Source organism: Rhinolophus hipposideros (genome assembly GCF_964194185.1).
Source record: "Rhinolophus hipposideros genome assembly, chromosome: 19".
NCBI lineage: Eukaryota > Metazoa > Chordata > Mammalia > Chiroptera > Rhinolophidae > Rhinolophus > Rhinolophus hipposideros.
Window position 1 is genome coordinate 4,298,895 of NC_138065.1, and position 15,831 is coordinate 4,314,725.

Consider the following 15,831-nt stretch of genomic DNA (forward strand, 5'->3'; position numbering starts at 1 on the left):
GCGGACGGGGGCCGCATTTCCCAGCGTCCCCTGCGACGCCGCAGACGCGGCGCTTTTTGGGAAATGAAGTCTTCTTTGGAAGAGCTGGATCCAGACGCCTGCCTCTTGTCATATTCGAGGCGTCTGGAGGGATAAGAACCTAGATGTGGAGCCCGAATTTGAGATGCGGAGGGAGCCTTTGAGGACCTCTGAGTGGAAAGTGGACTTCAAACTCTCGCAATCATCACGCGCTTCGTCGGCGGTGACAGCCCACCTGGGTGGGCCCTAATTTGTTCACCACGCGAGCGGACCAACCTCTGGACGGGGCGGAGCCGGGGTTCGGGGGCGGGCGGGGGGGGGGCCGGGGCGGGCGGGGGGGGGGCCGGGCCGGGAGGCTGGGCCGACTGAGCCGAGTGTGAGAAAGGTGTCTGGAGTTCAAAGGTCAGAGGTCAATGCCGCGAGTTGTAGGGGGTCGAAAGCTGGAGGGGTACTAACGGGAGCCTTAGGTAGGGATTGAATACTCAGGGTATAGATCTGGGGGAAAGGAGCTTGGAGAGAGAAGTCAGGGTGGAAGGGGGGAGCATAGTGCTGAGGGAGACTTGGGAGAGAAGACAAAAGTGAAAGGAATCCCCTGGTTGTCGTTAGCAGATCCCGGCCAGTCACTATCGGTCGCTTCGCCTGGCCTCCCGCAGTTGCAACCGCAGCTGCGCTCAGGGTGTAGAGATGGCTTCTCCCTCCAGACAGGCCCCCCTCGGGGGGTCAGGACTGCTTCACGGGAGCCGAGCTCGTTCTTACGGGAGCCTGGTGCAGTCGGCCTGCTCCCCAGTAAGGGAAAGACGCCTGGAGCATCAGTTGGCGCCCGGAGACACCCTGGCTGGACTAGCACTCAAATACGGGGTGACGGTGAGTCTCCCAGGATCGAGAGGTGGGCAACGAGTTAGAAGAGATTTATTCCTCTGGAGAATGTCATGGCGCTTCTAGGCAGTTTCCCCTGAGATTTCCCTAATGTGTTGTCTGATCTACCTTTATCTTTTTGTTTTCCCATCTCAGGGATGTGTCTGGTGGGGACACATCGTGTCCCAGTGTCCCAGTGGAAAGGGGCAGCTCTCATTTATTATACCAGTCAAGATGCTGGCGGCTTTATATCCATCAGCCCGTTTGATCGTCACTGTCCGTATAAGCATACAATTGTTGTCCCCTTTTCACTAATGAAGAAACTGAAACTTAGATTGGTTAATCAATTTGACCAAGGTCGGATAGCGAGTGAGCCTAAGAGTGGAAATTCAAACAGGTCTGTCTGACGCCAAAGTCCGTACTATGAACCACATAGCAACTTTTCGATTGAGAATGATTAAACATTTACGGCAAATAATGGAGAGCTGGTTTTCAGTTCTAAGTTCCTAAAGTGCCGATTGCTTCGTATGCTTTTTTTCCCCCCTCAATGCTCTGCCTTCTTTCCAGGAAGGTGGCCTCTTTGGTGCAAAATTGGTACTCTCTACACCAAGTATTTCAGGTCATGCATACAGTGTACTTAATAGGTGTGAAAGTATGTTGTACTAAAATTGATGAGGTTTTTTTTCTTTTTCTTTTTTCCATATCCTGTTGAATTTGGCCAACATCGTTATGCTTGGGAAGTTTAAAGCACTGTGGTAGCCGTCTTGGGAGATAGACACATAAAATGTATAGTTGTTGCCTTCATGTAATTTCCAGTCCAGTGAGAAATGGACAGGGTCACAAATAGTGACTAGGTGACAGAACATGGTGAGTTTGTAGAGGTATTAACAAAGGGTGGGAAATCAGACAAGAAGATGAATTTTCATTTGGAAGGGAGCAAAGCTGGACATCAGTGAAGATTTCAAGGGCGCCATCATGAAGGGCCTTGAAAGACTTAGAAGTTCCTTCCTCTAGGCTCCTCTCTGCAAACCTAGGGTGTAATCCAGTTGTTTACACCTTTTACATCTTTGTCTTCAATAGCCTATGCCCTTCTTCAGGGATGGAACTATATCCTTTCCATTTTATATCTTAGAGTCTGGTATACTCCTCAGCACACAGAAGTTTAATAGATGTTTTCTGAGTGAATGAAAGTACGGCTAAGATTTTCACACATGGAGATTGGGAGAATGGGAAAGTGAACATTTCGAGTAGAGGGCATGGTCTGAACAAAGGAAGTGGATATGAAAGTACTGAGCAGGCCGTCCATCGCGGTAGAGACTCAGGAGCTGCACAGAGAAGGGAACAGTGCTACTCGTGAATCAAGATTTATTTATTGAGGTTTTCTGACAGCCCTGTACCTGTCTGAGTACAGAAAAGCTGTGTAGTCTAGTGAAGAATTCCACGCTCTGGCCTCATTCTGTCTCTTACCAGCTGAGTGGCTGCATAAGTCACTTCCCCTGGCTGGGGCCTCAGTTTCCTTACCATTTGTAAAATGAGGAAGATGTATTAAATAATGATAATTACCTAAGTTATTATCTACCTATCATTCAACGAGCACTTAATGTATGCCAAATCTATATGGTATCTCGTGTTATCTTCCTAAGATTTTATGAGGTAGGTGTAACTATTCTCATTTAAAGATAAGGAAACTGAGGCTTCGGGAAGTAACTTGCCATAGACCACACAACTAGTCTAATCAGCAGAGCTACGATTCAGACCAGGCTGGCTCATTCTAAAACCCTCACTTTGTACTCCTCTGTTAAACTAACTAGATTCTAATGGCTTTTCTAGCTCTTAAAGATCGGCTCGGTGGCCTAGGACTCCACTGGACTTTGACCTTGGGTCCTTTATTTTTAAGAGTGGAACAATGTCCCCTCCTATATGGTACTTCTAGGAAATAAGAAAAGCAACAGAAAAGTCACAGATTAATTCATAGTATCTTGGAGCTCAAAGGGACCTAGGATATTATCTAGGCAAAGTGAAAGTGCAAAACTACAAGCCAATTTTAACTTCTTTGATTGTTCAGAGTAATCTGGTTTTATTTTTAAACACCTAATAGCATAATATTTTATTAGTCAAGTTTATTATAATAGTCTTGCCCCAGGATGGAAACACCTTTGATACTCGATAAGTATAAGAAATAGGATTTCCCAAACTGATAACAATATGGGGTGAGTTTTTAGAAAAACTGGCTGCCTGGCCTCTGACAATAAAATACAGATATACTATATCTGTGGTTTCTGTGTGTTATTATCTAGTTTGTTTATTCATAAAGCATTAATGAGCCTCTGCTGTGTACCAAGTGTGTGCCTTAGGGATACAGAAACAGCAAGTCACCATCCTGCCCTTAAAGAACTTACAGAGTTTGGGCAAGACAGATATGCAAAGAGGTGAATAACAATATAATAGGATTGGCATTATTATGGTAATATTTATAGTATGCTTTGAGAGCCCTGAAGAAGGTAACACAAAGGGAGTGATCCTTGATAAGTAGTTTTCCAGGCTGAGAAGGGGATGGTAAGTTCAGGATGGCAAGATGTGTAGGCGGCAGAAGAAGGGAGATGAGGCTGGACATCCGATGGGGCTGGATTGAGGACGCCCCGGAATGCTAATTGCATTTTATCTCAGCCAATGGGAAGGCATAGGAGGTTTATAAGCAGGGTAATGGGTTGGTCAGATTCATTTTTTTAAGAAAGATAGATACCAACAGGGTGGAGGGTGAGGAGGAATGGAGAAAGACCAGTTAAAAAACTTGTAATACCCACATGAGAAATATTAAGAGTTGTTCTAAGGTAATGGCAGTAGAGTGAATATGAAACCGCATATGAGAGAGATTTTTGCAGCACTTTTGTTGACCACTTGGGTCTGGGTGGTGACAGAAAAGTACGAGTTAAGGGTGACATTGATATTTCAACCTTGGGAGGCAAGTAGATAGATGGCGATACCTGTCACCATGTTCAGTAATGAATAAATAGCTACTAAATAAACATTTGGTCAATGAAATGATTAATACTATACTATGGAAAGCATTCCCAGAGGAGTGAAAAGGCCCTAGTTCTGCCGTTAACTTACTAGATTATCTTAGGCAACTCAGTTCCCTCATCTTTAACAGAAGTTCCCAAAGTGAGGTTCAGGGGCGCCTAAGGGTCCTTGAGACTCTTCAGGAATCCACAAAGTCAAAACTGTTTTCATAGTAATCATAAAGTAATAAAGATTTTATTTGCCTTGTTCATTCTCATTCTCATGAGTGGATTGTGTTTTCCACAGGCTGAATCACATGTTATTGCAGCAGATTGAATGGAGGGGCAGATACGAGAATTCTGTTGTCTTTTCTATTAAGTCACACATTAATGTGATTTGCAAAAATGTAAAACAGTGCCTCTCTTCTTGCTACCTTTTTTTTGTTGTTTTGGAAAATAGTTATTTTTCATTAAAATATTTATGTTAACATGTAATGGGTTTCTTGTTTTTAAACAAATACACGGTTTTAATTGTTTTCAGTTTTAATTTATAATACCTTAAATATTGATAGCTATCATCCACATAAATAAAAGCTTTTGTCTTCAATAATTTTAAAAAATGTAAAAGGGCCCTAAGACCAAATCAATAAAATAGGAATAATATCAGCCCTATGTACTTTAGCTTGGTTGTTACAGGGACAGATAGGTCTCTGTACAATCACTTTAAAAGGCATGAGATGCTGTGCAAATATAAGATTTATCGTTATTACTGTCATTAATCCTGGTGACTTTTTTTAAAGATGGAACACATTAAGCGTGCAAACCGCCTTTATACTAATGACTCCATCTTCCTGAAGAAAACCCTCTACATCCCCATCCTGACAGAACCCAGAGACTTGTTCAATGGTTTGGATTCTGAGGAAGAAAAAGATGGAGAGGAAGAGGTACAGCCAAGTAAGGGTAAAGTTCGGCCACGCTCAGCTGAGAGGAAGAAAGAAGAGACAGGTTCCCGCCGCGCCAATGGGGACGTCCCTCCCACACCTGGCCAGGACCCCCCCACTGCCATCCATGATCTCTCTGCCTCTGATTTCCTTAAGAAGCTCGATTCACAGATCAGCCTGTCAAAGAAGGCGGCTGCCCAGAAGCTGAAAAAAGGGGAAAGTGGGTGAGTCTTGCATGGTTCCTTTTAAGCTCCTCCATACACCTCTCCGTTCTTCCAGCTTTACCTGACGAGACACACAGATAAGCTCAGTGTCAGCAGAAGCCAGGGGAAGCCTTTCCGCTAGGTGGCCCCAAGATAAGGAGCAGAGCCAGGCGCTGCCGGGACGGGCAGGGGCAGTGGGAAACGGTTCTGTGTTCTCTCTGGAGTAAAATCCTTGACTTGTTCTTACTGTTCTGATGACCCGTGAAGGAGCAGTGGGTTAGGATTTATCCCGACAATACTGAGGCTCTGCCTTAGAACACGCAGCTTGAGTGTATTAGAGGAGGGCAGCTTCCTCTTCACCTGGCCCTTTCTCGCGGTCTCCTCTTGACCTGTCCCTCTGTCTCCCCTTTCCTCCCCTGCAGGGTACCTGGGGACGAGTCAGCGCTTCGCCTGAGCTCCCCTCAGATGCAGCAACGAGCAGTCCTAGGTCCCGTGCCGCTGACCCGGACCTCTCGAACCCAGACACTTCGGGACCAGGAGGATGAAATCTTCAAACTCTGATGTCCCCAGAACTGATTGAGAGAAGCAAGGTGCTGAAGAAGCAACTTGAAGGGGAGAGGAGCCTGATGTGAGGCTCAAGGAAATGGCTTCCCACCTGCCTCACTCCTGCCGTCTTCCCGGCCTGCCTGTCAAGAGGTCCTTGGCCTGGGGCAGTTTTATCGACAAGAGTAGGGGATGGGGGCTAGAGCCTTCCTCAGTTCTCGGGCTGAATCCAGAGTTGTCCCTTAGATTCCAAGGGCCCTTTACATCCCCGTAGCCTTTCCCATCCCTGTCACCATTCCTTGGCCTTAGAGCAGGAAGGCAGGGACTCCCCCAGCCCCTAACTTCCTCCCCACCTCCAACTATGTTACCTAATTTATTTGGTGCTATATTGAAGTCATATTTATTTGCTGTGTCTTATTCCTCCTCACTCTTAGCTAAAGAACGGGGTTTCTCTAGCCCTGGGGTGAGGGGAACCCAGGAACAAGGAGCCAGTCTCCCCCGCCTTCTTAGCTAAGCCTGTTATGTGGACGGGCAGTCGGTGATCTTGCCCACTGCCGAAATGGCCGACTGCCAAGCCGGTTCCCCAATCTCCAAGGGAAGAATTTGGGCTCAGTCTTAACGAACCAGTTCACTGGAAGCTTTTCACAACTCTTGCTCTGAGACAAAACAGGGATGTGGGCCCCGCAGCTTGCTAGGCCCCCAGTTCACCCTCGTAAGCCGCTCCTCTGCGCAGCTTGTGTGAGCCTTGGGATGGGAGAAGAATTGCCTTGGAATTCGAAGAGGAGGACAGTTGTGGGCTCCTTTTGTGGTGGAAGTCTTTTTGTTAGCACCCTTCCTCTCCGCAGCCTGTCCATCTCTGCCTTGCCTCTCACTGCGTGTTTATCTGCAGTACAGTGTTTTGTGTTTTGTTTTTTGAGTTTCTTAAACAGCCGTAGCCAAGGGAACCCCAGTGATATGTCAGATATGCCTCCATACAGTCTCCTGTATGGACATGGTGAGAGGTGAGATAAGTGGTGTTTATGTATCTCTTTCCTCTGTGATGATCATAAGATACAAGAAGCTGGAGACATTAAACGGTGAGCCCTGTGCATGTTTTAGTAGTTTTATTTCCCCTGTGAGACTCTCTCCTGCCCTCGCCCTTTCTTCCTGCACTCTGGGACAGAGCCTCTGGAGTCTGTCTAGGCTCTGCCGAGAGCTGGAGATCCAGGATGTCTGTCAGAACCCCCTGAGCCCCCCGTCTTCAGTGTCCCCAAAGGGGTTAAATGGACTATGCCTTCTCCCCCTGGTTCATATGGGAGGGGGCTTCCCTGCTTCAAACATCCCTTATGGGGGAAATAAGAGATCCAAGTTTCACTTCATCTTTTCAGGCAGTTTTGTTTCCTGTCCTGGGGCTGGAGTGGGAGAGAGGCCTCAAGTCCCAGCATCATTTCTCCTCCCCCAGCAGTATGGGGGTGGCATGGTCTTAGAGTCACAAGCACTCTAGGGAAAGACTGAAGCCTGAGGACTGGAAAGCGTTAGTGCAGGGAGCAGGGTTAGAAAGCCCGTTAGCTCTCGCCTCTCAGTCGGCCGTCGGGCCCCGGTGGAGTGTGCCGGCTCGGCTCTCAGAGCTTCCCCTCGTCCAGCATCTTCCTGAGCCCGTCACAGATCTTGCCAAGGTGCTGAGTGAAGTCAGGCCCGTAGAGGGCCGTGAGCAGGCCTGGGTCAGAGAAGTGGTCGAACACGTGGCGGATGCGGTTGTGTGACTTGGGCGTGAGGTGGTGCGCCACCAGCTCGAGCAGCATGTCCCGGCACTCGGTCAGCAGCCCGGCCAGCACGGCGGCCTCGAAGGTGAAGTCCACCTCGCCAAAGCTGAGCGCTGTCATGGCGCCCTGCTGCAGCTTTTGGCGAAAGCGGGCGGCCAGGGCCAGCTCACTGGGGCCAAAGCAGCCACTGCGGTGTAGCACAGCCACCTTGACGGCCACCTTGATCAGGTCCTTGATGACCCGCTGGGCCTGGGGCCGGCTGTGCGTGTATTCCTTGGACACACGGTAGAGCTCGTCCAGCACCGCGCTGCTTGTCTCATCGATGAAGAGATGAGCCACGGACCGGCCCGCCATCTTACTCAGCAGCTTCTTCTCCGCTTGCAGGGCCAGACTCTTCGAGCTGAAGGGCTCCATGGTTCCTGGGGGAGGGGGCGAGGGTGGAGCTGTGTGGTCAGTCACAGCAGAAGGGCCACGGGTTTCCTTAGAAAGAGAACGGCTTTTCCCCTTCCTACCTCTTCTTTGGTTTCTATCTCATCATCATTTTTGCTTGTCATCTCTGTCCCTAGGCCCCTCTGCCCCCGATGCCTGGTTCCTATTTTTTCCTGCAGTACTGCAGAAAGCAGCCCACACACAGGGCAGTCATGGTTTTGAACGAGGGCACCCGGGAGGCTGGCCCACCACAAGTTATGTCTCAAGGAGAAGACGCCATTGCTGCTACAGTAGAAAAGATAAGACCTGGCACGGGATTGTCCCAGCACCATTTTTGGACACTGACTAGGTACCATACATCTGTGAGGTGTACGTATTTCTATCCTTGTTTTATATCTGAGCAAACAGGCTTACGTGAAATAGTTCAGCCAACGTCAAACACGACTGTTTCTGACTCCAAAAGCCCATGTCAGCTAGTGTGATGTACTTCCTTTAAACAAGTGAGAAATACGAGGGTCCCAGGAGTCCTGATAAAGCTAATAGCCAACCTCGAGAACCTGCTGCGTGCCGAGTGCTTTATGTGAATTATCTGTCTTCGCAGCCCTTTGTGAGGTAGGTATCCCCATTTTGCAGTGAGAAAACTGAAGCGAAGAGAACTTAAGCAACTTGGCCAAAGTCATAACTAGCAAATGATAAAAATGGGCTTCAGACCAAATAATCCAAAGAAACCTCATTCCGTGGATTTCTCTCAATGTGAGAAACAGCACCTGTGGTGGGGGTGGGGGCAGGCAGCACTAAAGGTCTAAGGTCTCCTGCCGGGGCCCAACTGGGGACCCTCCCGGTGGCCCGTCGGTGGGACACACACATCCAGGGTTCTCTGCCCGTGGTCTGTGCCTGTGGTTCTGGTTGTTTTGCTTCTTACTTCCCCCTCCCCAGCTCTGCAGGATGTGGCTATGACCGCAGCCAGCAAGGAGCAGCCTCACCCTCTTCCCCAAACCCAAATGGGTGTGTAAGAGGCAGGAGCAGGGGTACCTGGGGGGTTTCTTGCCCAGCTCCGTCTGCCCAGTGGGAGCCTGGAACCTCGCTTCGCTCCCGGCTTTGCCTGGGGCTTCCTGAACGTCGCTCCAGGGCCGGAAGAGCAGACTGCTCCATGCGGGCCTTCCTTCCTCCTGGGCCTTCCTGTTACCTGGCTCTCCATTGTCCCCATTGCCATCTAACTAGGTCCACCGTCCTCTCCCTCTCTCCATGCCTCAGTCTCCCTCCTTCTCTTGGCTGGGTCCTGGCCTGTGGTCCTCTGGCCATGCTCTCACGCTGGCCCTCACATCTATCTCATGCCTCCTAAGATTGCCTGGCACCTCTCAGGACTTGGTCACACACCCATCTCCACCTCAACCGTGCCCTCTCCACATCCCAGACTGCATCCGTCTCTCTGAGGCTGCCTTGCCCCAGGAAAAACTGAGCTGGACCTCTCCACTCGGCACCCAAGAATGCTATCAAGTGAGAGTCTCACAATATGGAAAGCTCAGGCAGTCAGAGCTGGGACTCTTCTGCCACCGTCACCCCTAAAGCCTACCCTTCTGTCATTGCCGGTCCCTCACCTGCCGCGTACTGGGTGCCAGTCTTGCCTTGGATGTTCCGGGAGAGCTGACAGAATGGAGAAGCTCCTAAGTGAGAGGCCCTTTGGCCTGGCCCCACCTCTCAAGCCCCGCCTACCTACTCTCCTCCACCTCCGGTTCTTCATGCTGTCACCCAGAAGGTCTGTGACTCAAGAACCTCCTAGAAATAAGACAAAGGTCAAAAGGAATAGCAAATAGTCTGGACTCCAGGAAATCGTCTTGATTCTTTGAGGTGAGGGGGAGGGATCGCACATAATCCTCTGCTCTCAGATTGTCTGTCTGTCTTTCCTTGCTGCCCAATTCCTTGAGATCTTGTTCTCCTACTTCTGGCACTGGGAAGGATATAAAGTATAAATTGCCGGGGTGGCGGCCAGTGAGGAAAGCTGTGCTCTGAATTGAACTTAGGCTAGAGACGCCAGACGCAAGCCAGAGACCGGCAGGCAGGTCCCAGTGTGTCCTGGGAGTGTCCAGGGAAGGGTGGTGCGGTGGGGCAGTGTTACCACCAGCATATGTTTCCAGTGCCTGGCTGGACAAGGGTGGCACAGGCTGTGCCTGCCCTAACACGAGAGAGGAAGGCGCTGGGGCCAGGGCTGCTGGACCAGACGCGGCCAGCAGGTGTCAGCGCAGCATTGAGCACAGAGGAAACACCTACTGACTGCTTCCTAGCTGCTAAAGAGAGAAGCATGAGGGTCACGTCTAGTTCCTGAATGAGGCAAAACGATCAAGAAATCTTACAGCCTGCTCAGGGAGATAAGTCAAACGATGTCATTAGCTTTAATAAAAGTTTAAAGAATTATGAGAGTAAAGAGAGGGTTCCATTATTTTTGATAGAAAGGGCTGAAGAGGTAGACGTGGGATGATGGATTTAACTATTTAATAGGCAGAGATGAGGAAGAACTCCTTCTCAGATGATGGGGAGAAACATAACCCCAATAGTGCATGAAGATCATACAGGGCAGGGAGCATTTAAACTCTTTGTTTCCCAGCATTGTTGTCAGTTTGGCTCAAATACAATCTTATTAAAAAAAAAAAAAAAAGATGGCGCCGAAAGCAAAGAAGAAAGCCCCGGCCCCTCCCAAAGCCGAAGCTGAAGCAAAGGCTCTGAAAGCAAAAAAAGCAGAGCTGAAAGCCATCCACAGCCACACACAAAAAAGATCTGCACGTCACCCACCTTCTGAAGGTCCAAGACACTGCAGCTCCGAAGCCAGCCCAGATATCCTGGGAGGAACCTCCCCAGGAAGAGCAAGCTTGCCCACTATGCCATCAAATTCCCCCTAATGCCCGAGTCAGCCATGAGGAAGACAAGACAACAGTACACGTGTGCTCACTGTGGATGTCAAGGCCACCTAGCACCAGACCAAACAAGCTGTGAAGAAGCTCTATGACATTGACAGAACCAAGGTCAACACCCTGATCAGGCCTGATGGAGAGAAGAAGGCATATGTTTGATTGGCTCCCGACCATGATGCTTTGGGATCATCTAAACTGAGCTCAGCGGGCTAATTCTAAATACTAAAAATTTTCAGTGTAAAACAAACAAACAAAAAAGATAGTACAAGCCACTCTCGGGAAGTGGTGATTTCTTCTGTATGCCTGGAACATAGGTTGTTTCAGAGAGAAGTGAAGAAGGAAAAAGACCAGATCATGGAAGGCCTTAAAGAAGTTGCTTAAGACTTCAGACTTTTGACGGCAGTGGAGAGGCACTACAGGTGTTTGGTCAGGAACGTGAAATCATTCGCTCCGTGGGAACGAGTTAGAGGCTTCAACAGACTTTTAGCCGAGGAATGGGTGTGCTGAAAAGGGAGTGATCAATGGTAGAGTTTGCTTAAGCACAGGATGAGAACAGATGACAGACCCTGGGATTTGGTGACTTGTCTGACCCTCGTACTCTTCTCCACCTCTGCTGTAATTCAGCTTCTTCACTGCTCAGTTCAGTGGGCTTCTCTCTCTCCCTCTCCTTCCACCTCTTCCTGTGCTCTGGACTTTTCCATTTCCTGTCTCTCCGTCTGAAACTCTTTTTCCCACGCATACCTCTCCCTGCTGGGTAAATTCCTGCTCGCCCTTCAGGATTCATCTGGAAAGTGATGTCTCCTGTGAAGCCATCATGACGCCCTACATCACATCAGACCCATCTGTTACGTAGTCCTACGGATCCTCATACCTCCCCTGTTATAATAATCATTCTGCACGGTAATTTGAGATTTTATTACCTGCCTCCCTACTAGACTATAATAAACTCCATGAAGGCAGGCAGTTATGCTTTAGTGCCTGCACAGCACCTGGCCCTACTGTGCTCAGTAAATATTTCCTGAGAGAATAAATTCAAAACATATCCGAGAACCAGGACGTAAGGGGGAAATGGTAGTAACATAACAGTCACATGTAACGATGTTCATTTATTTCACTCGTGGGAAGACTTTCTTTTGTTTTCTTTTAATCTATACCCATTTCTAGTCATCTTCTCTGAACCCACAGCATATAATTAGCAGCAAATTAAAAGAGGAAAGAAGAGCTTTTAGAGGCAACACTGATAACAGTGAAAATTAACACAGCGAGGAAAACAAAAAAAGCAGATAATTGAAAATTGTAGCATTTTTGGCCATGCCGAGGAGAAGCAAACAGTATTAAGCACACATATTCTAGGCTTTGGAGTCCTCACTGTTTCCCTGGACAATTAAGTTCACAGGACTTCTTCTGAGTAAGCGAGACACTAGTTAAATGATGATAACTTAAATGTGCAAAACAGTTTCAGATTTACAAACATTTCACTTACATCCTCTCGTTTGACCCTGGGAGGTAAGGAGGCAGGTCAAGTGTCCACTCCCAGATGACAGACTCAGCCTTGCATATAGTGTGGAGTAAGTGGTTTATCCAAAGCCATACTCCAGAGGTCAGTGTGGGTCTTCATGACTCCTAGTCGTGTTCTTTCCACTATATAAGCCACAGGAAATTAGTAAGAGCTTTATTAACAGGCCCTATTTGAAACAATTAAAATGAAAATGTCTTGCACTTAATTAAGTAAACTTCAGTTATCTGGGAAAATACTCAGAATGGAACATTCCTATGTTTCTACCGAGCTGAGGCTCTCCCGTGGTTTGGATCAGAAAATCAGTTCAGGAAGAGAAAGTGCACTGATTTGAAGCAGTCAGGCAAGACTTCAGCCTGACTGCTGGAGGTAGTTCACATCTTTGATGCATTTATTTCTTCCTCGACTTGCTATTTGGGACTAAGGACTGGGGATACAAGAGACAAGCTTCCGGTCTTTTGACTAAGGGGTAAAATACCTGTGAAAAACCCAAATGGAAGTATCCAATAGGCAATAGCATATGTGAGCTTAGAACGCAAGAGAAAGACCCAGGTGGACTAGCTAGATTTTATGGTGAGCAGTACATAACTAGTTATTGTGACTGTTGGTGTGGGTTATCTTGACCAATGAGATGTGTAGAAGAAGAGGAGATGGCTAAGGGCGTGACCCTAGAGGACACCGGCATTTAAGGAAAGGTCAGAGAAGGCTGAGCAAGAGATGCCATATTAACAGAAGTGAAGCCATTCATTCATTTACAAGATATATATTTATTAAGTCCCTAGTCTCTGTGAAGAGAAAGAGGGACCCAGGAGCCAAAAGAGAAGTGCAGTTCAAGGAAGGAAGGTCAAGAAGGTCAAATGCCATCAAGAGGGCAAAAGAATGAAGACTAAAGAGCTGTTCATTGAATGTGACAAGGAGGTGAATAGCGGCCTTGATGAGAGCAATCTCAGTGGATTGATGGGGGCAAAAACTAAAATGTTTGAGAGGTGGATGAGTAGGGGGAAACGGGATCAGCAAGTATAGATGACTCTAGAAATTTAGCTGTGAAGGAAAGAAAGCAATCGAGTGATGGCTACATGCAGACCGGATCAAGGGAGAGTTTAGAAATTTTTTTGTTTGTTTTAATTATGGGAGATACTTGAGTATGTGTACATGCTGAGGGGGAAATGTAGGTAGAAAAGGGAAGGTTAAAAATAAAGGCAGGAGAAAGGATTTGAAGACATGTGGCATAAAGCTCCTTGGTAGGAGATACCGAGTACAGATTTGGTGTGTGAATAGTCAGTCCGGGTGCCAGGCACAGTGTTAGTGCAAAGCCTACCGTGGTGAGAGAGAGGCAGGCACGGCTGCACCCTGTGTGCATGGAGCTTACAGCAAAGTGGAAAGATAAGCTTTGGACAGGCAATATGGATGCCTCAGCTACTGGCCGAGGGGGACGTGAGAGGGCAGCGAAGTGCCTCTGTAGAGGTCACGGAGTTGGCGGAATTCTTACTTTACGACCTTTCTTTTCTCCGAAGATGGCTCTGGATTCTGCTTAGATGACTAAGGAAGTGAAAGGAACTTGAGAAAAGAGGCAAACATTTGAAATAACGACTTACAGAGACTGGGAGAGGGTAAATTTCCAAGCGTGGAGATCCTGAATGTATTAAAGGGCCTGTGATTTTCTCTAGAAGACCCTGGGAGTAGGGACAGAGTCATCTAAACTTGTCTTTGGAAATAGCTCTCAGATTCATCCACTTCTTCCATTCATCCATTTCCACCTCCAATGCCACCATCCTGTCTGACCATCTCTCTCCCCTCATCCTTGAACTATTTTCTTGCTCCTGTCTTGCTACAATAAAGCATTTTGAAAAGTAAAACCCTTATTCAAGAACTTCAATGACATCCTATCCCTATCAAATTATTTTAACCTACTCACCTTGGCATTCCAGGCGGTCCATATTTGTCTCCCTCATCCCCTTTCCTCTGCTTCTAACTAGTACCTAACTTACCTATTAGCCACACAGGACCTTTTTGCTATCCATGCTTCAGGCTCCACACTCACCAAGTAAAACCTCATACGTAAGCTCTGTTCTTCTCTGGAACATTTTCTCCTTTCTTTTGCACCAAAACAGCTCCCACCAAGGTTCTCCCGTCCTCCATGATAAAATGTATCCAACGTTTTTTCCTGTAGTCATCACAAAAAAAATTTCTTGTCTTTTCTTTCATTTAAGAATTATGTCCAATGTAGCTTTTTTTTTTTTGAGATTTGGTAATGCTTTTTAATCATTTAGTACATACAAGTCTTGTTTTCATTCAAATAGATGGTCATTTTCTTAAAGACGGGGACCACATTCCACTGTGGATTGCACCTGAAGTAAATGCTTACTACTTATTGGATTGAACTGAGATTTCAGTTGGGCCCTAAAACTTCAAATGAAGTACACCTTAGGCCCCATTCATGGAGGTATTCAATGAGCACATGTTTGGTACTTAGGCCCTGTGCTAGGAGCTGAGGAGATATCTTTCAACCTTTGCGTACCTCTATATTTTGAGGTTTCATTCTCCCAAAACCTCTTTCTAGTCTTTAAAACAGTCCCAACTGGCCACTGAGCTGCCTTGGACCCAAGACCCTGGGCAATTAACCTTGTGTAAGTATTGTTCCATTGTTTCTGATTCTGTTTATCTCATTGGTTCACCTGACCTTCCATCTCCGTCTCCGTGTGTGTTTGTGTGTGTATGTGTGTGTGTGTGTGTGTGTTTATGTCTCTTGCTTCCTCACGGTGGGGTTTATTTAGCCCAGTCTTTGATGCTCCCCGCCCTGATCTCAGCCCAGTAAAGACTGTCCAGAAGTAGCAAACCCCTGTCTCTCCTTTCTGTCAGTCCAGAGACCAGGGTGTGGGGGTGTGGGGAAAGGAGATGCCCACTCAGATAAAGCTACCCAAGAATGCCAATGTCTCCCAGGCCACCCACTATCCTGGGAATTTTGAGAACGTCTGTCTTTTGTCGCAACCCCCACGCAGGCAAGAATCTTAGCAGGCAATACCAAGGTGGGAGCCAATCAGTGCTGTCTAAAGCAGCCTCATTCTTCCTCCCCACTGACATTCCCAGAACCAAAGGGTCTTTGTGGAAGGTAGGAATGGAGAAGGAAGAGTTTTGCTGTTTGGAGGGATGTCCAGGGTCCCCTGAGGAAAGGTGGGACATCGCTAATCCTGTGTTGGGGGGACAGTAAGACTATGTGGGATTGGGATAGCTGGTCACTTTTCCTCTTCCAGGTCTCCATGTTGCTCCTCTTTCTGTGTGACTCTCTGAGTCAGTTTGTCCTGATCTTTATACCTCTCTTTTGGCTTCAGCCCCACTCACCTGTCCTCTTCCATCAACCAACAGGCCGACTGCCAGCCACTCTGGCTTCCTGGCTTAGTGGCCCAAGCCCATTCTGCTTTGACAGTAGCGGTGGGAGGGGAGGAGATGATGGCTACAAGGCAAACCTCCTGGTGACATCTTCCTTTCTTTTCCCAGGCCTCAAGCCGTCTGTTAGGCCTCCTTTATTGGGGTCAGAATGAACCAGAGGAGGCACATGGGGAGAGACGAGGGGGTTGAAATAAAAAGAGTAGAGAGGAGAAACAGACATCTGGGGGAAGAGTGGGTGGCGGGGAGTGGGGGCTGGGGAGTGGGCAGGAGACTCCCCAGGGAGTAGGGTAGC

The 15,831-nt window shown here is 47.9% G+C and overlaps 2 protein-coding genes across 11 annotated transcripts; one reads left to right on the forward strand and one right to left on the reverse strand.

Annotated features, from left to right (window-relative positions):
- The first annotated feature begins 40 nt into the window (after positions 1-40).
- Positions 41-6,647, forward strand: LYSMD1 (LysM domain containing 1). 9 transcript variants are annotated; one of them, XM_081025530.1, is made up of 4 exons: positions 41-192; positions 625-882; positions 4,673-5,037; positions 5,439-6,647. In XM_081025530.1, the coding sequence occupies exons 2-4, from the start codon at positions 703-705 to the stop codon at positions 5,575-5,577; spliced, it is 684 nt and encodes a 227-aa protein (XP_080881656.1). In that variant the 5' UTR covers positions 41-192; positions 625-702; the 3' UTR covers positions 5,578-6,647. The 9 variants fall into 9 exon arrangements, with proteins under 9 accessions (XP_080881656.1, XP_080881652.1, XP_080881650.1 ...); XM_081025526.1 differs by having other exon boundaries at positions 43-316; positions 628-882; XM_081025524.1 differs by having other exon boundaries at positions 43-257; positions 628-882; positions 4,758-5,037.
- On the reverse strand, positions 6,648-11,202 carry TNFAIP8L2 (TNF alpha induced protein 8 like 2). 2 transcript variants are annotated; one of them, XM_081025533.1, is made up of 2 exons: positions 8,763-11,202; positions 6,648-7,720 (listed from the first exon to the last, which is right to left on the reverse strand). In XM_081025533.1, the coding sequence occupies exons 1-2, from the start codon at positions 8,941-8,943 to the stop codon at positions 7,161-7,163; spliced, it is 741 nt and encodes a 246-aa protein (XP_080881659.1). In that variant the 5' UTR covers positions 8,944-11,202; the 3' UTR covers positions 6,648-7,160. The 2 variants fall into 2 exon arrangements, with proteins under 2 accessions (XP_080881659.1, XP_080881660.1); XM_081025534.1 differs by having other exon boundaries at positions 9,329-9,389.
- Positions 11,203-15,831: the final 4,629 nt, after the last annotated feature.

Coding starts and splice junctions, on each gene's coding strand:
- LYSMD1 (XM_081025524.1), top strand. CDS start 164: ATGCGGAGGGAGCCTTTGAGGACCTCTGAGTGGAAAGTGGACTTCAAA. Junction 258..627: donor GGCGGTGACAGCCCACCTGG/GTGGGCCCTAAT, acceptor TGTCGTTAGCAG/ATCCCGGCCAGTCACTATCG. Junction 883..4,757: donor CACTCAAATACGGGGTGACG/GTGAGTCTCCCA, acceptor CCATCCTGACAG/AACCCAGAGACTTGTTCAAT.
- TNFAIP8L2 (XM_081025533.1), bottom strand. CDS start 8,943: ATGGCAATGGGGACAATGGAGAGCCAGGTAACAGGAAGGCCCAGGAGG. Junction 7,721..8,762: donor CTGGGCAAGAAACCCCCCAG/GTACCCCTGCTC, acceptor CCCCTCCCCCAG/GAACCATGGAGCCCTTCAGC.